This window comes from Heptranchias perlo, chromosome 30, assembly GCF_035084215.1.
Source record: "Heptranchias perlo isolate sHepPer1 chromosome 30, sHepPer1.hap1, whole genome shotgun sequence".
NCBI classification, from domain to species: domain Eukaryota; kingdom Metazoa; phylum Chordata; class Chondrichthyes; order Hexanchiformes; family Hexanchidae; genus Heptranchias; species Heptranchias perlo.
In genome coordinates this window covers 11,949,055-11,976,529 of record NC_090354.1, presented here as the reverse complement: position 1 = coordinate 11,976,529, position 27,475 = coordinate 11,949,055, and the positions used below count along the sequence as shown (strand labels likewise).

The 27,475-nt window shown below is 45.1% G+C and overlaps 1 protein-coding gene and 1 long non-coding RNA gene across 2 annotated transcripts in view; one reads left to right on the top strand and one right to left on the bottom strand.

Annotated features, from left to right (window-relative positions):
- The window catches only part of LOC137299913 (uncharacterized), a 14,393-nt gene extending 1,087 nt beyond the window's left edge, over nucleotides 1-13,306 (top strand). Inside the window, exons 2-3 of the long non-coding RNA XR_010958007.1 lie at nucleotides 3,190-3,289; nucleotides 13,147-13,306. This is a non-coding gene — a long non-coding RNA (uncharacterized lncRNA). The remainder of the gene's footprint in view (nucleotides 1-3,189; nucleotides 3,290-13,146) is intronic.
- vps25 (vacuolar protein sorting 25 homolog) overlaps nucleotides 8,748-27,475 on the bottom strand; it is a 23,503-nt gene continuing 4,775 nt past the window's right edge. The window contains exons 2-6 of the mRNA XM_067968908.1: nucleotides 20,377-20,522; nucleotides 14,712-14,765; nucleotides 13,402-13,490; nucleotides 11,759-11,834; nucleotides 8,748-10,451 (exon numbers count right to left, since the gene is read on the bottom strand). Coding sequence (XP_067825009.1) covers nucleotides 10,339-10,451; nucleotides 11,759-11,834; nucleotides 13,402-13,490; nucleotides 14,712-14,765; nucleotides 20,377-20,522 — 478 coding nt within the window. The 3' untranslated portion in view covers nucleotides 8,748-10,338. The remainder of the gene's footprint in view (nucleotides 10,452-11,758; nucleotides 11,835-13,401; nucleotides 13,491-14,711; nucleotides 14,766-20,376; nucleotides 20,523-27,475) is intronic.

The following is a 27,475-nucleotide window of genomic DNA, read 5'->3' as shown; positions in this document are numbered from 1 at the left end:
CTATCATTCAAAATTGTTTCAAAAAAATCAAAACTATCAAAGTTTTAAAAAGGAAGTAATTCCCCCATAATGGCAGTATCCCAATAACATCAGCTGACTATTAATATTAAACACATACTGAGTTGGTTGGTGATTTTTCAATAATTGTTTACGTTTCTTAACAATTTTTTGAACATAAAAATAGGGATAAGCTAATTTGAGTGATATATTAATTTGAAGCAGAGATTTTAAGTAGTTAGTTGCAATGCACATTGGGAACAGGATTCTTGCACCATTAAAAGGTAGTCTGAAATAGATTAGAATGAAGGTGTCATAGGCAAAATGATAGCGTCTACCCATTGCATTACCCAAACCCCAAACTGTATGTTGATACACTATAGTATTGAATTGTCATATAGTATTGAATTGTCATATAGTAAATACTTTTAAATAAAGTTAAATGGCATACTGTAAAAAAATGCATCATAAACAGTATTTTTGTTAAAGTTAATCATGAAGGATCCATTAATACAAAGTATTCTTCAAAATAATGCTGTGCTATATAGCTACTTCCTATAAAAAATAAACCCAGTTCAATGATTTATTACCCACCCAAAGCCTAATTAGAAAGAGCACTTTGATTTGGTATAATGTTCTTATTTATTTTTGTACAATAGCTAATCATAAGATGCACGTTGCCCTTATTCCATAAAAAGCTCTTGCTAATATGTTGATAGCACTAACATTATTGTGCTAATTAGCCCTCCTGCTAATTAATTATTTATTAATTTCACTGATGTAATAAAAAGGGTTGCTGATATCTACATGAACAGATCTAAAATGGATGCAATACATCCCTCAAATAAAGACCCATTAAACGTTGGGGGAAAACTGCCTCACTATAATTAAGGATTATACTTCCAACAACGTCATTCTATAATAGCACCTCATTCAATAATAGCACCACAATTGCATACTTGGGTTAAGAAGCACCGAATAAATGAAAGTATATTTTAAATGCATTGATTTAAAGTCCCCGTTGCAAATTATGGTAATCTATTTGCACCAATTAAAACAACTAATAGGCTGACTGTTTTCTTTTATTCAGAAGATTTTCTAAATTTTTAATAAGGTTGTATCTAAGCAATAATGAATTGTCATTATTTTTACATAAGCACAAAATTACTACTAATTTAGAAAAGTAGTTGGTAAACTTCAGAAATTGTTCTGCTATACAGCCTGCAGAGGAGAATTTAGAATTTATTACATTGAATTATCGTGGCAAAAATGGATGTTGTTGATAGTGTGATATGAAGTAGGGAGACAGGAGGCTTGTGTGGAGCAAAAACACCAGCATAGACCTGTTGGTCCTAATGGCCTGTTTCTGTGCTATAAAATTCTATGTAATTCTATGAAATATCGACACCATCCAACAATAAGATAATATAGTATAATAAGTATAAAATAATAAATAAGGGGCAGTAACTTATATAATCTCATTATGAAGATTAACATTTAAACATTTAACCCATCTGTATGAAATTCTCTGATCTACTATTTTAATGGTGGTGTTAACCCATTTCTAATTTTCGCACAGCATAATTTCAAAGCTTTAGGGAACAGTGGCTGGGTGGGTGTGATTACAAGAAACTAGTCGCATTGAGGGAGTTTAGATAATATTTTTACATTACATATGAGATTGTTTTCATTCTAATCACTCACACCTTCTGTTTATTATATACTAGTGGATCCCCATGGTGTTGCTTATGCTAGTTGGATAATATGATGTTTTATAAGGGGGCCACATACAGCTTGGATAATAAGTCTAAATGGGGTAGAGGAGCAGAGGGATCTGGGGGTACAGATATACAAATCACTAAAAGTAGGTTAACAAGGCCATAAAAAAAGCAAACTAAGCACTGGGGTTCATTTTTAGAGGAATAGAATTGAAAAGCAGAGAAGTTATGTTAAACTTGTATAGAACCTTACTAAGACCACACTTGGAGTTAGAGGAAGTAGGGAGGAAGGAGGCTTATGTGGAGGATAAACACCGGCATGGACCTGTTGGGCTGAATGGCCTGCTTCTGTGCTGTACACTCTATGTAATAAGGACAGTATGTTACGCCATACATAATGTACTGTACTGCTGTGCTGTGTCCTTTTATGGCCATAAAGTTTAATTTTTCTTAAGGAAACAAAGTCTCACATCATTTAGTTTTAACTTATTTGGTGAAAGAAATTTGCAAATTGGAATGTGCTCGTCAGTTTCAGGCCCAGCTCAGCACACAGCATTCTAAAATTGTACAAAAGTTTGACATCGGCAGAGTAATATCTGCATGCACTCATAAGAACATAAGAACATAAAACATAAGAAATTGGAGCAGGAGTAGGCCAATCGGCCCCTCGAGCCTGCTCCGCCATTCAATAAGATCATGGCTGATCTGATCCCAACCACAAATCTAAAGAACACAAGAAGTCGGAGCAGGACCCGGCCACATAGCCCCTGGGACCTCTCCGCCACCCACAGGGCATTGACCGATCCGAACTCAGCTTCATGTCCAATTTCCTGCCCGCTCCCCATAACCCCTAATTCCCTTTACTTCTAGGAAACTGTCTATTTCTGTTTTAAATTTATCTAATGATGTAGCTTCCACAGCTTCCTGGGGCAGCAAATTCCACAGACCTACCACCCTCTGAGTGTGTATACTGTATTTAATTAAATATACTGTATTTAATAAATTGCTAGTTAAATTCCAGTGGCCTTTCTCACAGTAAGGCAGATGATGCAGTGTTTTGTAAGAACAGGAACATTATACCATGTCAAACAGAATGTAGACTTCAGAACTGAGGGAGTGCTGCACTGTCAGAGATGCCTTCTTTCAGATGAGACGTTAAACTGATGAGACAGATGACACGTCTGCCCTCTCAGGTGGATGTAAAAGATCCCAGAGTACCATTCGAAGAAGAGCAGGGGAGTTCTTGCCAGTGTTCTGATCAACATTTATCCCTCAACCAACATCACGAAAAAACAGATTATCTGGTCATTATCACGTTGCTGTTTGAGAAACCTTGCTGTACACCAACTGGCTGCTGCATTTCCTACACTACAACAGTGACTACCCTTCAAAAATACTTCATTAGCTATAAATCGCTTTGGGACATCCTGAGGTTGTGAAAGGCACTATATAAATGCAAGTTTTTTCTTTCTAGATGTGTGCCCCACTAGAGCTAATAGGAGCATTTGCTGTCGATTCAGGGCTGGCAGGACCGGGGGCAGAGTCAATCACATGGGAAGAATGATCCAGTCGAGGTGTGGTAGAATAAACTTATTTAGTAAATTTTTCTGTTAGAATAAATTTAATGATGGAATAAGTTTTACTGAGATGTGTTACAGAGAAATGTTACACAAAATTGTTACAGGAAATATGTGATTCCACACATATATGCAACACATTTTAGCTAAATTGAAATTTACAAGGCTCCCCTTACTGTGGGTGAATGCAGGTCTAGATTTCAGGGGTACCATTGACTGATTTGGAAGACTTACTGAGGATAGATGCTTTATTGCAGCTGTTGTAAAGTTAAGCATCTATAATCCAGTGAATATAAAATTATAAACATTGGTGACCTTCCAAACAATTGCTTTGCCCTTCATCTCATGATTATGTGGCTGTCAGTATGTGTTGTGAACAGCTGTTCAATTTTTAATAGACACAACTTGACTGTTGCATGACTGTGTTGATTTTGACACAATGGATGTTGATATGTTCTACTTTCGTTACTATATAGCTCTAGATTTACAGACTTCATTCAACCAGTTGCTCGTTCATTTTGTTTTTGCAAGGCCCCTTTGTTGCAGCACTGGGACATGGAAGACATGAACTTGTGGTTGAAAACTGTCATCTAATTAATACCTTAAATTGTTCTATGATTGTGTTCGAAATATACTGTCACACAGGGGAGAACACAAACTGTACACAAGTATAGATTGCACTGGTTAAAAAAAGTCCTCACTCTCATAGTTGATTCTTTTTTGTTGTTGAAATGTTGTGGTCAAGATAAGGAATGTCAGTATTCGATAATGGAGCATTTTTCTACTTTGGGCACCCAACATCTGCATTAAGGTATAATGCAACCAGATGGAGAATAAAAGTATTTCCTTATTGCACTAACTGGCCTAACTCTAATTTTAAGATTGTGCCCCCCTTGTTCTGGATTCCCCCACCAGAGGAAGTAGTTTCTCTGTATCTACCCTATCAAATGCAAACAAACACAATGGGCCCGATTTTACCAGGGGTGCGGGTTGGTAGCGGGTGGTCAGTCGGGCTCGAGGAAAACGCGCCATGCGAATTGAGTGCGTTGCGCGCGCGATCGCGGGATGATTGATATAATTAGCCGGCAGTTACAGGTTCCGCGCTTCTCAGCTGCGTGCCGGCGGCCTGCGCATGCGCATTGATGTCTGAGCAATGTTGGAGCTCTATTTAAAGGGGCAGTCCACCAAAGCCCCTCCAGCCACAAACTATACTCCATGAAGGATGGAGGAGCGCAGGGGTAAGGCTGCTCCCCGTTTCACGGACCACGCCCTCCAGGTGCTGCTGGACGGGGTCCGCATGAGGAGGGAGACGCTGTTCCCCACGGATGGAAGGAGGTGCCCTGCCAGCGGCACCAAGAGGGCATGGGAGGAGGTGGCCGCTGAGGTCACAAGCAGGGGAAACACCACCCGCACTTGGATTCAGTGCCGCAAGAGATCCAATGACCTCACCAGGTTCGGGAAAGTGAGTACACTAACGCACTCTGCGTCACTCCGTCTTCCACATCACCTCAAACACCTCACAACCCCATCTCCACTGACAGCACTGCGCTCCCGCACCAATCCTCACAGCCACCCAACTATCATCCTCACAGTGCCTGCACGTACCCACCGTCCCTATCGCCACTCGACCACTACCACACACCCCAATGCCCATACAATGGGATGGCCATGTGGCACACGCATCCTCCCATCCATCTGGCACACGCTCAACCCACTCACACCAATGCTTGAAGCGTCTCACATTGTAATCATCACTCAATAACGTTTTTGTGTTTTGCCCTCACAGGAGAAGAGGACCAGGAACGCACGCGATAGGGCACGCAACGGAGGGTGCCCGCCACACGAGGTGCCTCTGACAGACGCCGAGGTCGAGGCACTGGAGATCAGCCGCACGCTGCATTGCCTGTCGGTGGCGGATGGCGAGTCTGGTTCTGGCGAAACGGCCGGTAAGGGAAAGCTGGCACTCATGACTCATGAGCGTGAATGATCTTAGCATCACATGGCATATGCCGCACCGCCACATTTGGTCACATGCCTGATATTGCCCTCTGTTTTCTTGCAGGACCGTCTGCGATCGACGTTTCGGTTGAGGGCGATTCCTCAGAGGACATGCCCATCTCTGAGGGTGCATCGTCACACATGAGCCTTGCATCCACCAGCGCAGATACACACACCTCGGTGGGTCCCCCCCCTCAGTTAGTTGGGATTGCACATGGTGAGTCACCGCGCACACGTGAGCATGAGCAGACCCTGGTGGCAGGGTCAGCCGCGGAGGGTCCGCGTCGGTGGGAGCACTCTTCTCCAGGCTCTGCTCAGCCGGACCCAGATGCTGAACCCAGGGGGCCACCAGTCAAAAGGAGAGTCGTCGAGGGGCACCAGCACATTGCTGAGGTACTGGGAGAGGTGCCACGCGCACTCTCCACAATCGCACGGAGGATGGAGGAGTCCAACTCCTGCATGAGGGGAATGGTGGCACAGGTGCAGGAGGGTATCGCCGAGATAGTGTCGCAGGGACGTGAAGGCATCTCTGAGATAGTGTCGCGGGTAGGTGTGGGAACGTCTGTGGTGGAGGACAGGCTAGCCTCCCTCGAGCGTCATGCACAGCTCACCAATGAGTCCATCCAGGCCCTCACAACGGCTGTTCGGATTCAGGGTGAGCAACATTCTGCCGCCATCAACAGGTTGACAGATACATTGGAGGTGGCCTTGCAAGGTCTCACCCACGTCATCCAAACTGCCGTCCAGCAGGGTGGAAGGGGTGATGTGGGCCTTGGCCATGAGAGGGAAGATGGTGAACGGGGAAATGGAAGTGTGGACGCTACTCAAGGCGCCCCCACGTCTCACCCGTTGCCCCCCTCTCAACCAGTGCCCGCAATAGTCCATCCTCTCCAGGTGGCCGAGTCTGCCCCTGCACAGGTGCAGGAGGAGCAGTCTGTGGAGGTGCCCTCATGGGCACCGAAACCCAGGGGGCGTCGGCCCAAAGCATCTACCAGGTCAGGGCACGAACAGGAGCAACCTGCCACCACCTCTGCTGGAGCCACAGGGGTAGCACCACGTAGGGGTACCCGGAAACGAAAGCCTAAAGTTCCGTGAGCACACAGGGATTGCACCAGGGTGTTTGTCTATTTGTTTTTTTTAAATTTCCACTCTTTGAATGTCAACACAAAATAAACTCACTTTTTCTCACCAATGCAGCCACCTCTTGTCTATAATTCTGCGGCTTGTGCAATAGGTCCCTTCCGTGCGCCTCATCATGACGACGACCACCCCGTCCCACCCATTGGGCATAATACAGTGGGTGCAGGTGTACAGGCACCACTCTTCTGTGGAGGGAGCCTGTATGGACCCTCGTCTGTGCACGTTATGACATGTGAACGCCTCACACAGTGTGATGTTAGGAGAACCGTTGGCATATGAGTGCCTCCCTGGCCTGACGAGCACGCAGGTGAGCCGGTGTTCGGCCCATGGGTCGTTCCTCCTCCTCTCCCTCTTCCTCCTCCTCGTCCTCATTGTCGTCCTCAATGTGGGTGGCGGGTGTGCATGGGGCCTCCTCCAGTGGCACCCCTCTCTGTAGTGCCATGTTATGCAGGGCACAGCAGACAACTATAATTCGTCCCACTCGGAGTGGCGTGTATTGGAGCGCTCCCCCGGAACGATCAAGGCACCTGAAGCGCATCTTGAGCAGCCCTATAGCCTGCTCAATTGTAGACCTGGTAGCAATGTGGATGTCATTATACCGACGCTGCGGCTCGGTAATGGGGTTCCTCAGAGGTGTCATAAGCCACGTGTGCAGGGGATATCCCTTGTCGCTGAGGAGCCAGCCGTTGCCGGCGTTGGGTGCGTGGAAGAGGGGCAGGACGGTGGACTCCCTGAGGACGAAGGCATCGTTGCAGCTGCCAGGGTATATGGCGCACACGTGTAGGAATCTCTGGCGGTGGTCACAAATGAGCTGGGCGTTCATGGAGTGATACCCTTTCCTGTTGATGAACAGCCCTGGCTCATGTGGAGGTGCCCGTATTGCTATGTGGGTGCAATCGATTACACCCTGCACCCGTGGGAAGCCAGCCACAGCATGGAATCCAACCGCCCTCTCCGTCTGGCTGCGCTCATCCATGGCGAAGTTGATGTCGGTCGAGGCCCTGCGGAACAACCCATCGGTGACCTGCCTTATGCACTTGTGTGCAGACGACTGACAGACCCCGGTGATGTCCCCTGTGGCACCCTGGAAGGATCCGGAGGCGAAGAAGTTGAGGGCAGTGGTGACTTTGACGGCGACGGGTAAGAAGATGCTGCTTGGTCCATCCGGGAGCAGCTCGTCATCAAGGAGGCTGCAGATGTCGGCGACTACCTGGCGAGTGACTCTGAGCCTACATATGCACTGCTGCTCAGAGAGGTCCATGAAGCTGAGCCTCGGTCTGTAGACCCTGTGCGGAGGGTAGTGCCTCCTGCGACGCATCTCTCTCTGCGGATGCCCTCCATCCTGCTGTGCAGGTGGATGTGCCACAGCACCGTGTTGTGGGGATGAACGTCTCTGAGGCGGACGGCGTGGACTGTGAGGCTGCTGAGGCTGGTCATGCTGTTCGTCCTCCGAGGATGTCAATGCAGCACCCATCTGGCAAGTGTAGGTCTGCGGGGTTGTGCACGCTAGAAAAGTGTGTCCTCGCACAGGGGTTGCACTTCCACGCCGGTGAATCTTCTTGCTTGGAGGAGGGCAGGCGTTGCCCAATGTTACGGAGTGTCCTCCTGCGTTGGTGAAGGCTCCTGGCTGCAACACGTCCGTTGGGAGTGTGAGTGTTTCCCCCAGTATGGGAAACAGTCTCATTTCACCGTAAAATCCCACACTTGTTAAATAAACAGCTCAATCAGGTCATTTAATGACCTGAAATACCTAGATAAATACACTCAAGTGGAACCCCGCTGGCTTTAATTGCCTGCGGGATTCCCACCAGCGGGGGCTACGCACGCACCCCCGCATGTCAGCTCGGAACCTGGAAGTGGGCGGGATCGAGGCGCGATCCGGTCCCGCTCCTCGAAATCAGGATTTTAGAGGCCCCCCCGCCGAGAACGCACCCGGGACCGGGTGCTAAAATCGGGCCCGATAGGTTAGAGGCAACTAAACTATGGCCCACAGTCCACATGCACTCTCTGAGCCTGGCTGTCAATCTGTGAAGCTCCAGTGACTCGACTCCTGCAGTCAGCTCCTGAACAGAGCAGCAAATAGTTAATTTGTAATGTTGGTTTGTGAGAAAGGAGGACTGATTTTATTCTTTGAATTCAGTGTTTTGTATTATAATTCTTCATACATGATCCCCGGGACTCCATGGTATGCAACCAAGTAACCGACGAAGACAAAAAGTTTAGACATCCCTGCGGTTAATGGTAATCGACTTCTTGTCCATGTTAACCTCAATACAAGTATTTGGAATAAAAAAGAAAATATTCAGTTTGAGAGAGCTTTTTAGATAGATATATATATATTTTTAATTATCTCAGTACTGACTTTAACTTGAAGCAAAGGGTCAAGTATATTCATTCAAAAGCAACAGTGCTGCACAAATCAGCTACCATTCTATGTATCAGCTCACAAAATAACTTCGGAATTCAAACTGAGTTCTTAAAGAAACTACTTTTTAAAAATAAAAATCTTGTTCAACAAATTATATTTAATTAATCAGTGTCTAAATTTTGAAGAGCAGGTCAACAAAAAGAGACAAAAGAGACTGCATGAATCAACTCTCAGATTTAAATTAAAAGCTAATTACAGCCAGATTAGAATGGTTCCCTCCCTCTAAACAGGTTACCACCCGTTTAAAACTAGCCCTTTAATAGACAGGAATTCACTGCATAAAATCCCACTACTATAATCCCATTGCTATAGCAAGTAACTGTGCACCCAGTTAGAAAGTTAACGCTAAATATTAATATGTCAAGTTGACTTACATCACAAAATATAACATCCAAGTCAAAATATTCTGCCAGCACTGTAAATAGGTGGATAAAGAATTTATTTTTTTTGGGGAGGGGGCATTGGAGGTTAAATCGTTAAACAGCAATAAAGAGAAATCTTGGAAAGTCAAAATTAATTCCAAAGTCAATAGTTATATATTATGTTTTGGTATTTGAAGTATTTTGCCAACCGCGGAAAATTCTAGGTCTGTCCAATTTGAGTAGGGACCGGATCCATTTCTTCTACCCCAGGTATTTTTCTGAGGTGAGACCTGGAATTCCCAGCACTGTCTAATTAACAGTATAAAGTAGTTATGAATGCTTAGCACTTTCAAGTGTTCCATTGCCAGCATTCATAAGTTTTGTCTTTCATACGGGCTAGTTTCAGACATTATTTGACCAAAAAAAACTCAACTCTTCAAAGCCATGAATGCAGATATCTGCAGAGGATTATCTGCTAGTTAATGCTCTAAGATACCTATAGAAAATAAGAACACAGCATCACAAAGAAAAGATCTATGGATTGAACAATACCGGTAACGTATGAGAAATTGACAAACAAATCTGTCACTGTCCCTGAGCAAGTTCAGGCCGATAGGCTTTTTGAAGTTACACCAAGAGGGCCAGGGGAACCTTTTGCAATCATTTTAGTCAATTTAACTTTAATTGAGAGCTAGCATAATCACAATTAAAGTAAGGAAGAAAAAAATATTATTGTGGGTTTGCAATATCTTGAACTCCCTCTTGTAATCCCTTAACATTGTAACTGTACTGCTCGGCTATATGTAAATATTCTGCTTTTGAATTTTGTTTTCTCTGTTGGCACACACAGGGATCAGTACAGTGCAATCGGTAATGTTGCATTTTGCACTCAGTACATGGAATCATAATTGCATTAAGATTAGATGAAGAATAAAAAGGAGATTGCAGTTGCAAGCAGCCAGATTGTGCATTACAATCAAGTCAATGGCATGGCACAGTGTTGTCTGGTGTCTGGAGATCTGCACTTCAATACGCTCTTCATTGCCATTAACTGTAAAGTCTTCATCATGTACCCAATCTGTATAAGTCTCCAGCAGCTGCTCAGACCAGTAAGGATATCAGAAGAACTTGACCCCTTTGCTGTCACTAAGGGTGATGATCTCTGCCTTTCGCTCAGATTGCAGAGCTTGCAGTGCCCGTAGCAGAAGCCACTCCTCCAAACCATGGAACTCTAGCAAGGACAGAACACAGTAATTACTTTCATCACAGGCACTATTTGCATTCTTATTGACAATATGAAAATTTACCAGGTGATTTGAATACAAGTCAGGGAGATCTTTATAATGATGGAAAGTGCTAGAAAGGTACAGCAGGCCCATCAGCATTTGAAAGAAAAAGGCAAGCTACCATTCCTCATCAGACCTTTCATCAATATGGCACTTCTGACAAAGGATCACACATCAAACAGCAACCTCTCTTTTCTCTTTCACTAACTGACTTGCTGTGTATTTTCTTTCTTTATTTCAGATTCTAGCATTGGATTCTTTTCATTTCTATGAGATCATTATAACTCTGAAGACTGATGTACATTTTTGTTTGAAAAACATATTCCTCATTTAATTTTGCAATCCGATATTCTCAAACATAAATAATGGATTTTACAGAACAGAAAAGCTGTAAGCTGAGTATGGCCCATCCTAATGTATGGCTGATGTGTTGCCATCATAGAGATAGTATAAATAGTGAAAGATTGTTTCTACTGGTTGGTGAAATAGTAACAAGAGAACACAGACTCAGGATTATCAATAGAAGGAAAGGGGAAGTTAGAAAAGACTTCTTTACAGAGAGGATTAGTAGAATGCTTTATCACATTGATGCACCGACTGCAGTATCATTTAAAAAGAGGACTGGATAAACATGTGAAGTGAAAAATTATAAAATGATACAAGGAAAGAGCAGGGAAATGAGAAAGTAGAAAACTCCAGTCAAAGAGAAAGAGCAGGGAAATGAGAAAGTAGAAAACTCCAGTCAAAGAGCTAGCACTGGCACAGGTGTAATGGGCCGAATAGTCTCCTCCTGTGCTGTAAATTCTATGGTTCTAAATTAGGCAATAAACTGATGAACCACAAGGAACAATCACCCAATTCTTCTTATTTTACTGTATGAGGGTAGCATAGCTTAAGAGCCAAATGTAATAGGGCATGAGTATGTATCCAGAATTCTGCATTCAGTGAGCTTCTGATTTCGGTCTTTTGCCGACGGGCTGTCTGAGCAATACATCAGGAAAAGTTATTGTTACACAATTATGTGGCTTTCATCAGAATAAACCTACTCAGTTATCATAATGGTTCACATATCATCATTCACGTATCATCATAAAGGTTCACAGAAAAGTGGTGGCATTAGAATTGTGCTTGTTTGAATTCTATATACTAGAAGTCAGAACATACACAGAGCGAAAAACAGGAACAAACAATTGAAAGGGAAGACAACTAGCCTATTGCTCCCTATCTTCAATTAATTATCAATTTACCTTACCTTCACCCTCCGTGTCCTCTCCATTGGAGAGTTCATAAAATGTGAATACAGAGTTTGTCATGCCATTCTTAGAAACCTGCAAGACATCAATACCGGACAATTATATACAATATGAACAGCTTTAATGAAAATAAAGGGTTCTCAGCACAGGAAGTTTAGGCACAGCTATAATCAATAGCCATACCTACATTTTAGGTAATCTAACCCACGTCACTTTGTTGGATTGGCATTAATGGCAAGGTAATGAAAGACTGATGAAATCAGCACCCAAAACCAATTAATGAATACTAACGGTTTTGATGATCAAACTATTGTTCAAAGACTATTTTTGTTTTGGACAAAACACCTGTAACATTCTGTTATGTTTCGCTGGCACTTAGTAGCTTCACATGACACGATTCTGGAGTATGTTAAAGATCCTAATTCTAAAAAGAATAGGGAGTTCTCTGGTGACCTGGCCAACATCCCTCCTTCAAGCAATACAGATTTGCTGGTTGTTCATCTCATTGTTGTTTGTGGGATCCTGCTGTGCACAAAATGCTAGATTTGCCTACAAAAATCATTGCACTTCAAAGGAATTAATTGTACATGAAGTGATGTGAGACATTTGAGACATAATAAAGTGTTAAATAAATGCAAGTCTTGTTTTTACTGGGTTGCTTCCAGATTATATTTTATGTACTAATTTCCACCTTTGGATCAGTGCTCCCTGGACTCTGTCTCTAACTGGATTACTGTATTGGGCAAATTGTGAAAGTCAATGGTTTTCAAAAAGGATAAAACAACTTTGGGATAGAAATGATTTTCTTGAAGCAATACAATCCTGAAGTAGTTTTACAGCCACATAATATGCTGCAGTTTTTTGACATTGGGTTAGGTTAGGAGAAATCTTTTCTATTTTTACTCATCAAGTTCTTCAGCACTGGGTAAATGGAAGGTTTTTCCATTTTTTGCACCCGGTATCAGTATCAAGAATTCACAGGTCAGATATAGGCCCGGCGCAGAATAAAGCTCACACTACTCTGCCCTAACTGCACCAGCATGGTATTTTCATTTCACACACATCCTTGTGGCCTTTCTGATTGAGATTCGCAATCTAATGTCAATTTGTCCAGAATTATGATCAGTTTTGTTGTGGATTCACATTCACTGGGAATGGGAGATTATTAAAACCAATTTCACTAAGGACACTTACAGCCAGCAATAAGAGGAGCCTTTCATCACATCAATCCATGGGGGTCGCAAAGGTGAAAGACCACTGTGCTAACCACTGCCAAGTCTTTTGAAAATATATGCAAACTGCTTAATTTTCAACATGTACAAAATTGCTTTCCATTTTACAAACTTTACATTGCTGTTCTTTTTTTCTCCTTTGCTTCCTAATTTAGTTTGAAGAAGAAAAGGGAATAGTGCTGAGTTTTGCCTTGTTCTGATAAGTTGCTGTTCAAACAGCTTTTTGTTGAGGAAAGATCTACATATCATCAGTTACTCTACAAGACTGCCAAAACGAATGGAGCAAAAAAAGGGGATTAGCGATAAATGAATTAAAAAACCCTTTACATGATTGTCAGGGTGTTTGCTGTACTGTGTGGGATTTGTTACAAGAACACTTGTAGAAAGCATGCAGTAAAGCAGGTTCTTACCCACTGATACAAAAGTTTTCCCCATTCCTCTGGTCTCCTCCACATTATAAGACAGCGAGTTTTATTCTTATCAATCCACTCTAAGTTTCCTAGAAGCAAAACAAATTACAGATAAATTCCTTAAAACACATGTGAGCTACATATTTCCTGATATTAAATTCAATACATGAATAGTGAAAACGCAAGCATGGTACTCACAGTGTTCTAGTCCATTACCCAAGTGGTCATTCATCATACATGAGCTTACACATCCAGTGCCAGACTACTTGATCATGCAAGGCACCATAACCACCTTAACCATAACTAATCCTGTCCTCACTTGATTTCCACACAAGCAGCAGAATCAGGAGTGCAAACCCTGGCTGTTTTTCCCTTCCTGCCCCAGGGCACTGAGATTGATTGCAACACCCTGTTGTCGCCTTTACTGAGATCAGTTAACTCTGCATAAACCATGGAGCATCTTAAGTCTGCATGACCCAGTACCACACTATGTGGTGTGTGTGCTCACTGAGCCATCAGGGAGCCCATAATGAGCAAATTTATTCATAAAGATGACAATATGTAAGCAGGGATGAAATACTGTTTCTGCCCCTGCCTCAGCTCATCTGCTGCTGAAACCCTCATCCATGCCTTTGTTGCCTCTAGACTATTCCAATGCTCTCATGGCTGGCCTCCCACCTAGCACCCTCCGTGAACTTCAGCTAATCCAAAACTTTGCTGCCCGTATCCTAACTGGCACCAAGTCCTGTTCACCCATCACCCCTGTGCTCGCTGACCTACATTGGCTCCCGATTCGCCAACACCTCGATTTTAAAATTCTCATCCTTGTTTTCAAATCCCTCCATGGCCTCCCTCCTCCCTAGTTCTGTAAGCTCTGGAACCTCATCCAGCTCTCCAACCCTCCTTGAACTCTGCGCTCCTCCAAATGCCAGATTTTCATTCGCTCCATCATTGGCGGCCGTCCTTCAGCAGCTTACGCCCTAAGCTCTGGAATTCCCTCCCAAAACCTCTCCGCCTCTCTTTCCTCCTTTAAGTCACTCCTTAAAACCTACCTCTTTGACCAAACTTTTAGTCACCTGTTCTAATACCTCATGTGTCTCGGCATCAAACTTTGTTTGATAACGCTCCTGTTAAGCGCTTTGGGACATTTTACTATGTTAAAGGCGCTAAATAAATGCAACAACTTCTTGTTGTTGTGTTAATCACAGCTCTTTTAAAATTATAAGGGAAAATCCAGTCTGAACTTGGAAGAAATCTGAAGAAATTTTACAAGCACAAGCCTAAAACTCGGTTTTGGTCTGTGTACCAACCTTTTTTCCGGAGTTCTTCTAATACAACTTGGATAGCTTCTATGGGGAACTTCCCTTTATATCAAAGTTGAGGAAAACCATCTCGCTTTGTAATAATTTTTCTTGACTGTGCTCTGGACAGCATTGTCCCACCTATTATTGGAAAAACTGTTTTCTTCCACCAAGTGATTCCATTTTGCAATGTACTGTAAGGATACTATACTTTCTACTACACAACATTTAACCTCTCGTTGAAGTGATGTTGTTACTGTATTGGGGAATTACGAGGTCCAGTAAGTTCCTGCTCTGGAAGCTCCACTCACCAGGGTCAACCTATACAGCATAGATACAGAGAAACTATTTTCACTGGTTGGGGAGTCTAGGACTAGAGGACATAGCCTAAAAATTAGAGACAGGACTCTCAGGAGTGAAGTTAGGAAACAGTTCTACATGCAAAGGGTGGTAGAAGTTTGGAACTCTCTTCCCTAAACGTCAGTTGATGCTAGCTCAATTGTTAATTTTAAATCTGAGATTGATAGATTTTTGTTATCCAAAGATATTAAGAGATATGGGGCTACGGCGGGTATATGGAGTTAGGACGCAGGTCAGCCATGATCTCATTGAATGGTGGATCAGGCTCGAGGGGCTAAATGGCCTACTCCTGTACTTATGTTCCTACGATACCATAGCTATAATAGCACAAACTACTGATTTTTTTTGGTGCCACAGCAGCTATCAGTAATGAGATAATGGGGTCAATTTTCGGATGGCCGAGCAGGTGCGTTCGTGGCGGGGGGGCTCCTAAAATTGGTGATTCCTGGAGCGGGTCCGGAGCCCGGCTCCAACCCGCCCACTTCCAGGTTCCCCAATGATGCGAATCGGTGCGCGCGCAGCCCCCGCATGCGGGACTCCCACCGGCAATCAAAGCCGGCGGGATCCCATTTAAGATCATTATCTGGGTACTTGAGGTCATTTACAGACCTCATTAGTTGGAGATTTTAGGAGGATTCGGATCTTGGACTACCCAGAGTGTGTTTCCCATGCTGGGGGAAACGCTCCCTGTTTAAACAGACATGTTGCAGCCAGCAGCAGCTGCAGAGGTCCATTTAACAGGTGTGGGGTAAACCCTCATTCATTGCAGCAGGGCACTCTGTCACCTCAGACAAAGTTTGGCTTGCCACACCATTGTCTCCACACTCCAAATTCTTAAATCATACCCTAAACTCTACTGTCCAAACACATTTACCTACTTTGTGGACCCCTCACACTCACACCGTCAGGATGCGAGGGAGGGGGGGGTCCATTTCTGCATTCATCACTCCATTGGAGGACGAGCAACATCACCAGCCTCGCCGTCTACCTCCGCCATGTGGAGCTACAGAACACGGCGCTGCGCAACAGGCACCTGCACAAAGTAGTCGTGCAACTACACATACACCCACTGTAGGGTGACCCAATGGGTGGCATCAAAGGTGTTCATGGAGAACCTCATGAAAGGGCATTATTGCCGAAGCCAGTCAAGAATGGCCAAGATGTGGCAGTAGTAATGACAATATAATATATAATACGAGTTGATCAGAAATCAAATATAAGTAATAACCATGACAAACCCTCAAACACCCTTGTGCATCCCCTTCATGCTCACGACACGTTTGCCTTATGCTTCCTACTACACATACGTAATACATGCCCTGTGGCTGCAGCACAGGTAGTGGCAGGTTGGGTGAGGCTGACCGTGAAAGAGATGCATCAGAGGGTGAGTATGAGATAGAGCCATGAGATTGTATGGGGATTGGGTTGAGTGGTAGTGGTGGGATGAGTACTGGTGAGGTGAGTAAGTGCAGGTAAGATGAGGATGAGCTTTGAGTGGGTGTGAGGAGTGATGTGATAGAGTAGTGTTGGCAGTGCAGAAGGAGATGTGGAGTGGGGGCGGTGATGTGGCAGACGGATTGTAGGGGAACGAGTAAATGTACTCACTTTGGCTGACCTACTTAGGTCATTGTAGCGCCTCCTGCACTGTATGCAGGTGCGTGATATGTTGGTGGTGCTGGTGACCTCCTCTGCCACCTCGAGCCGGGCCTTCATGGTGGCAGAGGCAGGCCACTTCCTCCCGTCCGCCGGGGAGAAGATCTCTGTCCTCCCCCTCCTCTTCACCCCATCCAGTAGGACCTGGAGTGAGGCATCATTAAACCTGGGAGCAGCCTTCCCCCTGGGCTGCTCCATGCTATAATTTTGGCTCCTTTCTGCAGCATCAGTCAGTGGAGGACTGCCCCTTTAAATAGGGCTCCTCCAGCTGACAGCCTATGATGTGGGTGCGCAGTCCGCCCGCTGTGCAGCTTTCCAGCGCGAAACCTGGAAGCCAAGGTAAATGGCTTCAATTTACTTACGATTGTGTGGGGAACCCACCGATTTTACTGGGCGGGTTACCCACGCGCCCAGTCGACCCCCCGCTGGCAACCCGCCTCCCTCCTAATATTGGCCCAATGTTACTGCTTCACTGATCACGAGATCAATGGTCAGCTCCACCTTCAGTATTGCGCACAGTTCAGGACACCATCCAACAGATGGGGCATCCTGGCCTTGAAGGGAGTACAAAGAAAGGCAACTCTGTTGATAATTGGGATTGAGCACATGTGCTTCAAGAAGAGTACAAAGGGATGTTTATATTGGAAAAATGGCAACAGGGCTTATCTTACTGAATTATTTAAAATCAAATTGGGCATGGATAAACTGGATCCAAAGAAATGCTCAATATTAACATAAGCTGTGGGATAAAGGCTCATGGACTCAAGCTTACATGAGAAAAGGTAAATTTGGTTAATACATTTCTTCATATGTAGCTTGGGTTTTAAACATGTGGCTGGCTGGGGTGAGTACAGCAAGTTTGCTCACTGTATCCGAGATTGATATTGATGCTCGGTGCCCAAAATTGAAAAATGCCCCATTCCTTGTAAGTAACATCCAAAAAGATTCCCCAAAAAGCTTAAATAAATTTACAATTTACAGGACACTTTGCCAGACAGCAAAATCTTTGTAAACAGTCAATTCATAAGGAAGTCCTGTGTTTTTAAAAAACATGTTCGTGCTAAGTAATATAATAACCTATCGAACTAGGAATGTAGGGAGGAGACAATGGTTTACTATCTATTAAAAGATATGATGTGGAGATGCCGGTGATGGACTGGGGTTGACAAATGTAAGGAATCTTACAGCACCAGGTTATAGTCCAACTGTTTTATTTGAAAATCACAAGCTTTCGGAGGCTTTCTCCTTCGTCAGGTGAGCGAGTGTGGGATTCCATGGAAGGTTACCGTATTTATATTCAGAGAACAATACCTGGTGATTACAGATAATCTTTCCAACTGCCCGTTGTCAAGGCAATCAAAGTGTTCAGACAGAGTGATGTTACCTACAGGACCACCGAATACACAAACGGCCAGAACACAAAACAGAGAGAGAGAGGGAGAGAAACATCCGAAAGGAAGAGAAAGACAGAGAATGACCCGTTGTGTTAAAAACAGATAACTTTTTTTCGCTGGTGGGGTTACGTGTAGCGTGACGTGAACCCAAGATCCCGGTTGAGGCCGTCCTCATGGGTGCGGAACTTGGCTATCAATTTCTGTTCGACGATTTTGTGTTGTCGTGTGTCTCAAAGGCCGCCTTGGAGAACGCTTACCCGAAGATCGGTGGCTGAATGGCCTTGACTGCTGAAGTGTTCCCCGACTGGGAGGGAACCCTCCCACAGCGAAAAATCGCATAGATCTCCTCAGAAGACTAACGCGGGACGCAACCAACAGAGTACCCTTCGTCGTCCAGTACTTCCCCGGAGCGGAGAAACTACGCCATGTTCTCCGCAGCCTTCAACATGTCATCGATGACGACGAACACCTCGCTAAGGCCATCCCCACACCTCCACTACTCGCCTTCAAACAGCCACCCAACCTCAAACAGACCATCGTTCGCAGCAAATTACCCAGCTTTCAGGAGAACAGCGTCCACGACACCACACAACCCTGCCACGGCAACCCCTGTAAGACATGCCAGATCAACGACACAGACACCACCATCACACGAGAGGACACCACCCACCAGGTACATGGTTCATACTCCTGTGACTTGGCCAACGTTGTCTACCTCATACATTGCAGGAAAGGATGCCCCGGAGCATGGTACATTGGCGAGACCATGCAGACACTGCGACAACGGATGAACGGACACCGCGCAACAATCGCCAGACAGGAGGGTTCCCTCCTAGTCGGGGAACACTTCAGCAGTCAAGGACATTCAGCCACCGATCTTCGGGTAAGCGTTCTCCAAGGCGGCCTTCGAGACACACGACAACACAAAATCGTCGAACAGAAATTGATAGCCAAGTTCCGCACCCATGAGGACGGCCTCAACCGGGATCTTGGGTTCACGTCACGCTACACGTAACCCCACCAGCGAAAAAAAGTTATCTGTTTTTAACACAACGGGTCATTCTCTGTCTTTCTCTTCCTTTCGGATGTTTCTCTCCCTCTCTCTCTCTGTTTTGTGTTCTGGCCGTTTGTGTATTCGGTGGTCCTGTAGGTAACATCACTCTGTCTGAACACTTTGATTGCCTTGACAACGGGCAGTTGGAAAGATTATCTGTAATCACCAGGTATTGTTCTCTGAATATAAATACGGTAACCTTCCATGGAATCCCACACTCGCTCACCTGACGAAGGAGAAAGCCTCCGAAAGCTTGTGATTTTCAAATAAAACAGTTGGACTATAACCTGGTGTTGTAAGATTCCTTACATTTATTAAAAGATAAGGGAACTAGAGAGGGAAAGACAGTACTTCCCCCTTTATTTTTTGTGCAGGCTTAGTTTTTAAAATGGGAACTGTTAGTTACAGGCAGGATATCTTATAAATTTGGGACTGCCATTTCATGAGGCGAGTGCACTCCATTGATGTCATCAGCTTGGGAGAGGGGAGCAAAAGGAAAGAAGAAATGTAACTTACAACAAAAGTCTTTCCTCTCACAGTCACTACTGCCTTTATGTGAAGGAGAACCGCCTGTTACTCGAACTTTGAACTACAGTGTTTAACCTATTAATAAACGTCACTCTACAGTGAAAATAATTCTAGGGATTAAAGCAACAGAGGGAGGAAAGCACAGCTCACTCTCACACACCTCTCAGCAACATTTTTAGGGGCAGGAGTGGGGCTTACGAGACAGTAAAATAAGGAAATTTTAGTTCACCTCTGTAGGCTAAGAACTGTGCTCCAGAGCAAACTATTTCCACTCATTGGTGAGTCGGTAACTAGAGGGGGTAAATTTAAGATCAACTCCAAAAGAATGAGGGAATAGGTTAGGAGAAATTTGTTCATTTTTTTTAACATAAAATTATTAGGTCACAAAATGCCCCATCAGAAACAATGTTAAAAACAGAATCCATAATAGCTTTTTCAAAAGAGAAATGGACAAATACTTGATTTTTTTTTAAAAAAAGGGCAAGGCAACAGGACTAAGTGGATAGCTCTTTCAGAAGAGCTGGCACAGTTGTGATGGGTTAAATACCCTCCTGCTGTGCTGCAAAATTCCATGTTTCTATGAAACCTAATGGTTGATAACAGGTGAGAATCAACAAAAACCTAAGTCTGCCATTTCATGGTTTAACATTCCTCCCATTTCAGAGGCTGACATAGTAAAGGATACGTTGGATCTTCTTATTGTTGAAGAGTGGACTTTCTTGGGCTTCCAATACATCGATAGTATAAAGCTTGTGATACTGCAGATAGGAGAGCACCAGTGAGCACCATGCTGCCAGCTGCTTGTGCTGGGTGTTAACATTCGGCTGTAGTCTAGAAATGGACAAAGTATATTAAAAATATAAAAGACCGTATGGGTAATAAAATGTTTTCTGGTGTCTGAGTAATTTAACATGATTCGCTTTAAAAATACACACATAACTTGGTCTCAACGATAAATACATCCCAAAAGTAAATCACTGTATGAAACACTTTGAGACAATTCAACAACATGATAAAGCACTTTTTTAATTGTAAATACTTCTTTATTTTAGTGGATGAGTTGACTTTCCAGTATATGACTTAATCAACGCCAGTACAAATGTGATGTTGAAATGCGTGCACAGGAGTGTTGGGTTCAGGATAATCTTTATATTTCACTTTTAATATAGGCTTGTAGACTCAAGAGATAGAGACGTCTGATTAATAATCTATACTTATACAAACCCAGCACACGCAGTGCTTTTGAGATTAACATCAACTGTACTCACGCACAAAAAACTCATCGGGCCTTGTGAACCACGTCCTCTGACCGCTCATGGCAGTCTCAGCAAAACTACTTAAGAGTTCCTAAAGTGTGCTGTACCCTTACATGGTTAATTATGAAAGGTAAGCATGATGTTAGTACGTAAGCACATTCCTAGTATGTGAGGTTAGTGCGGAAATACGCAGGGCTAATATTTAAGCGCGTTAATGGTCATGCTAACCACTTTTTCCCCTCGCACATGCTCATTAGTGAAATTATCTGTTTATTGTTCTTCAGTCATTCCACACACATGATCAACTAAGGTTGGCCTTCAGAATCTTCGCTTCCTTATCTCTCTAGATATTGATTACACTGAGACCTATTCTTCATTCACACTTCCAGCACTCCTTTCCAGGTGCCTGTCCAACAATTAACATTCTATTCTTAACTCATCCTGCAGTTAGCTTCTTGGTCTTCTGTCTTTGTGTGTCCAGAGTGCAATTTCATCCAATTTAACCCCTTCTGCTATCACAGCCTAACTATATGCCTACTCTTAATGGCATTAGGTCAGACTTGGTTGGTAAAATGTAATGGGGACACTATAGGGAAATTAATGCTGTTTCTCTTGCAAGACGCTGTATACGACTACAACAGGATGCTTGTTTTTGGAGAGGGAAGGAAAAACCTGTATAGTTGCTGCCCTGCAGCAAGTATGCCCATCGATAAACCAGAGACCAAGATTCACATTAATCTTACCACCTCACCCTGTCATTGACAGGCTGTGAGCGATCAAGTTCACACAAGATAAGATCAAACTTGAGATTAAAAACAAAAGAATAGGCATTGGATAGCTTCTCAGAAGCAAATACATTCTTGTCCTAACACCAAAATTCAGATAAGTCTTTATATGCGACTATGTTTACATGGAGGCTGCATTTGCTTTCATGGTTTAGCATATTTCTGCTGAAAAGGAAGATTGCTGACCTTTGCAGACACTGGGGAAAAAGCTTGTTCAATATCCACAATTTTTAAATTTTTTTTTGCAATCGAGCTATATTTAGTATCTCTACTCTAAGCAACAATTACTACTGGTAACTTAATGATGGGTAAAATTAACATCCATTGACGTATGTGGTTAACTTTTGGACTTTTGTTTCTTTTAGTCTTTATGCTTAAACTTTAAAATTACATCTCCCAATAAAGCAAGACAGACAGCAAGTGAGATTTCATTATTTACATTCCCTCTCCCATCCCCCACCACTAAAACCTGAACCCCGACCACTCCCCACCCCCTCTCCCCTCCACCACCTATTCCCCCACTCCCTCCCTCACCACTCCCCACCAACCCCGACCACTACGCATCTCCTCCCCCACCATCACTCCCCACCCCCTCCCCCCACTCCATACCACCAGTCTCCACCCTCTCCTCCACCACCACTCCCCAACCCCTCCACCCACCACCAGTCTCCACCCTCTCCTCCATCACCACTCCCCAACCCCTCCACCCACCACCACTCCCCAACCCCTCCACCCACCACCACTCCCCAACCCCTCCACCCACCACCACTCCCCAACCCCTCCACCCACCACCAGTCTCCACCCTCTCCACCCACCACCACTCCCCAACCCCTCCACCCACCACCAGTCTCCACCCTCTCCTCCACCACCACTCCCCAACCCCTCCACCCACCACCACTCCCCAACCCCTCCACCCACCACCAGTCTCCACCCTCTCCACCCACCACCACTCCCCAACCCCTCTACCCACCACCACTCCCCAACCCCTCCACCCACCACCACTCCCCAACCCCTCCCACCACTCCATACCACCAGTCTCCATCCTCTCCTCCACCACCACTCCCCACCACCACCTTCCCACCACCATCTCCATTCACCAACCCCTCCCCAACCCCCACCACCAGTCCCCACCCCCTCCCGCCACCTCTCCCCAACCCCACCACGACTCCCCACCCCCCAGCATTGTCTCATTGCACTCCTGTGAAGTGACTTGGGACAGTTTCCTAAATTAAAGGCTCTATATAAATTCAAGTTCTTGTTTGTTGTTGTCTCTTCGCAAAACTCGAAATGCTGACAGCAGTGTCAACCACTATCTGCAGTCCAACTGCAGCAATAAATAGCTGCAGCAATAATAAAAACAGCAATGGGCAGAGTCAACATGGTTTTATGAAAGTGAAATTGTTGACAATCGTTGACAAATTGACAAACCTATAAAGAGTTTATTGAGGATGTAACTAGCAGGGTAGATAAAGGGGAACCAGTGGATATCATATATTTGCATTTTCAAAAGGCATTCGATAAGGTGGAGTGGGTACGGTAGCATAGTAGTTATGTTACTGGACTAGTAATCCAGAGGCCTGGACTAATAATCCAGGGTCATGAGTTCAAATCCCGCCACAGCAGCTGGGGAATTTAAATTCAATTAATTAAATAAAATCTGGAATTAAAATACTAGTATCAGTAATGGTGGCCAAGAAACTACCGGATTGTCGTAAAAACCCATCTGGTTCACTAATGTCCTTTAGGGAAGGAAACCTGCCGTCCTTATCCGGTCTGGCCTATATGTGACTCCAAGACCCACAGCAATGTGGTTGATTCTTAATTGCCCTCTGAAATGGCCTAGCAAGCCACTCAGTTGTAAAATCTCGCTAAAAAAAGTCACAATAAGAATAAAACCGGACGGACCACCTGGCAACGGACCACTAGGCACCGAACATGATAAAGGCAAACCAAGCCCAGTCGACCCTGCAAAGTCCTCCTCACTAACATCTGGGGACTTGTGCCAAAATTGGGAGAGCTGTCCCAGACTAGTCAAGCAACAGCCTGACGTTGCCATACTCACAGAATCATACCTTTCAGCCAATGTCCCAGACTCTTCCATCACTATCCCTGGGTATGTCCTGTCCCACCGGCAGGACAGACCTACCAGAGGTGGCGGTACAGTGATATACAGTCAGGAGGGTGTGGCCATGTGAGTCCTCAACATTGACTCTGGACCCCGTGAAATCTCATGGCATCAGGTCAAACATGGGCAAGGAAACCTCCTGCTGATTACCACCTACCGTCCTCCCTCGGCTGATGAATCAGTCCTCCTCCATGTTGAACACCACTTGGAGGAAGCACTGACAGTAGCAATAGCACAGAATGTACTCTGGGTGGGGGACTTCAATGTCCATCACCAAGAGTGGCTCGGTAGTACCACTACTGACCGAGCTGGCCGAGTCCTAAAGGACATAGCTGCTAGACTGGGCCTGCGGCAGGTGGTGAGTGAACCAACACGAGGGAAAAACTAACTTGACCTCGTTCTCACCAATCTACCTGTCGCAAATGCATCTGTCCATGACAGTATTGGTAGGAGTGACCACCGCACAGTCCTCGTGGAGATGAAGTCCCATCTTCGCACTGAGGACACCATCCAACGTGTTGTGTGGCACTACCACCGTGCTAAATGGGATAGATTCGGAACAGATCTAGCAGCTCAAAACTGGGCAACCATGAGGCGCTGTGGGCCATCAGCAGCAGCAGAATTGTATACCAACACAATCTGTAACCTAATGGCCCGGCATATTCCTCACTCTACCATGACCAAGAAGCCAGCAGATCAACCCTGGTTCAATGAGGAGTGTAGAAGAGCATGCCAGGAGCAGCACCAGGCATACCTAAAAAAAGATGAGGTGCCAACCTGGTGAAGCTACAACTCAGGACTACATGCATGCTAAACAGCGGAAGCAACATGCTATAGACAGAGCTAAACGATTCCACAACCAACGGATCAGATCAAAACTCTGCAGTCCTGCCACATCCAGTCATGAATGGTGGTGGACAATTAAACAACTAACGGGAGGAGGAGGCTCTGCAAACATCCCCATCCTCAATGATGGCGGAGTCCAGCACGTGAGTGCAAAAGACAAGGCTGAAGCGTTTGCAACCATTTTCAGCCAGAAGTGCCGAGTGGATGATCCATCTCGGCCTCCTCCCGATATCCCCACCATCACAGAAGCCAGTCTTCAGCCAATTCGATTCACTCCACGTGATATCAAGAAACGGCTGAGTGCACTGGATACAGCAAAGGCTATGGGCCCCGACAACATCCCGGCTGTAGTGTTGAAGACTCGTGCTCCAGAACCAGCTGCGCCTCTAGCCAAGCTGTTCCAGTACAGCTACAACACTGGCATCTACCCGACAATGTGGAAAATTGCCCAGGTATGTCCTGTCCACAAAAAGCAGGACAAATCCAATCCGGCCAATTACCGCCCCATCAGTCCACTCTCAATCATCAGCAAAGTGATGGAAGGTGTCGTCGACAGTGCTATCAAGCGGCACTTACTCACCAATAACCTGCTCACCGATGCTCAGTTTGGGTTCCGCCAGGACCACTTGGCTTCAGACCTCATTACAGCCTTGGTCCAAACATGGACAAAAGAGCTGAATTCCAGAGGTGAGGTGAGAGTGACTGCCCTTGACATCAAGGCAGCATTTGACTGAGTGTGGCACCAAGGAGCCCTAGTAAAATTGAAGTCAATGGGAATCAGGGGGAAAACTCTCCAGTGGCTAGAGTCATACCTAACACAAAGGAAGATGTTAGTGGTTGTTGGAGGCCAATCATCTCAGCCCCAGGACATTGCTGCAGGAGTTACTCAGGGCAGTGTCCTAGGCCCAACCGTCTTCAGCTGCTTCATCAATGACCTTCCCTCCATCATAAGGTCAGAAATGGGGATGTTCGCTGATGATTGCACAGTGTTCAGTTCCATTCGCAACCCCTCAGATAATGAAGCAGTCTGAGCCCACATGCAGCAAGACCTGGACAACATCCAGGCTTGGGCTCATAAGTGGCAAGTAACATTCGCGCCAGATAAATGCCAGGCAATGACCATCTCCAACAAGAGAGAGTCTAACCACCTCCCCTTGACATTCAACGGCATTACCATCGCCGAATCCCCCATCATCAACATCCTGGGGGGTCACCATTGACCAGAAACTTAATTGGACCAGCCATATAAATACTGTGGCTACAAGAGCAGGTCGGAGGCTGGGTATTCTGCGGCGAGTGACTCACCTCCTGACTCCCCAAAGCCTTTCCACCATCTACAAGGCACAAGTCAGGAGTGTGATGGAATACTCTCCACTTGCTTGGATGAGTGCAGCTCCAACAACACTCAAGAAGCTCGACACCATCCTGCTTGATTGGCACCCCATCCATCACCCTAAACATTCACTCCCTTCTCCACCGGCGCACAGTGGCTGCAGTGTGTACCATCCACAGGATGCACTGCAGCAACTCGCCAAGGCTTCTTCGACAGCACCTCCCAAACCCGCGACCTCTACCATCTAGAAGGACAATAGCAGCAGGAACTTGGGAACAACACCACCTGCACATTCCCCTCCAAGTCACACACCATCGCGACTTGGAAATATATCGCCATTCCTTCATTGTCGCTGGGGTCAAAATTCTGGAACTCCCTTCCTAACAGCACTGTGGGAGAATCTTCACCACACGGACTGCAGCAGTTCAAGAAGGCGGCTCACCACCACCTTCTCAAGGGCAATTAGGGATGGGCAATAAATGCCGGCCTCGCCAGCGATGCCCACATTCCATGAACGAATGAAAAAAAACATAAAATGTTGTTATACAAGGTAAGGGCTCATGGGTTGGGGGGGTATATATTAGCATAAAGGTTTGGTTAACGGACCGAAAACAGACAGTAGGGATAAACGGTCATTTTCAGGCTGGCAGGCTGTAACTAGTGGGTGCCGCAAGGATCAGTGCTTGGGCCTCAGCTACTTACAATCTATACTAATGACTTAGATGAAGGGACCGAGTGTAATGTATCCAAGTTTGCTGATGATACAAAGCTAGGTGGGAAAGTAAGCTGTGAGGACACAAAGGGGTGATTTTAAACCCCAAGAACGGGTGGGTTGTGGGGGCGGGTGGGTGTTGAAAATAATTGTTTTTTGGGTCGCGATCGCAACCTGGCTTTATTTCCGGGTTTAATGTCTGTGCATAAAAGTACAGGCTTCCCACTGGAAATGCAAAGTCTGAAAATATTGCGGTTGCGACCCAAAAATAAACTATTTTCAACTCCCACCCGCCCCCTACCCACCCGTTCTTGGGTTTAAAATCACCCCAAAGAGTCTGCAAATGGATATCGACAGGTTAAGTGAGTGGGCAAGAAGGTGGCAGATGGAGTATAATGTGGGGAAATGTGAGGTTATTCACTTTGGTAGCAAGAATAGAAAAACAGAATATTTTTAAATGGTGAGAAACTATTAAATGTCGGTGTTTAGAGAGACTTGGGTGTCCTCATACAAGAAACACAAAAAGTTAGCAGGCAGGTACAGCAGGCAATTAGGAAAGCCAACGAATGTTGGCATTTATTGCAAGGGGGTTGGAGTACAAAAGTAAGGAAGTCTTACTAAAATTCTACAGGGCTTTGGTGAGACCTCACCTGGAGCACTGTGTACAGTTTTGATCTCCTTATCTAAGGAAGGATATCCTTGCCTTTGAGGTGGTGCAGCGAAGGTA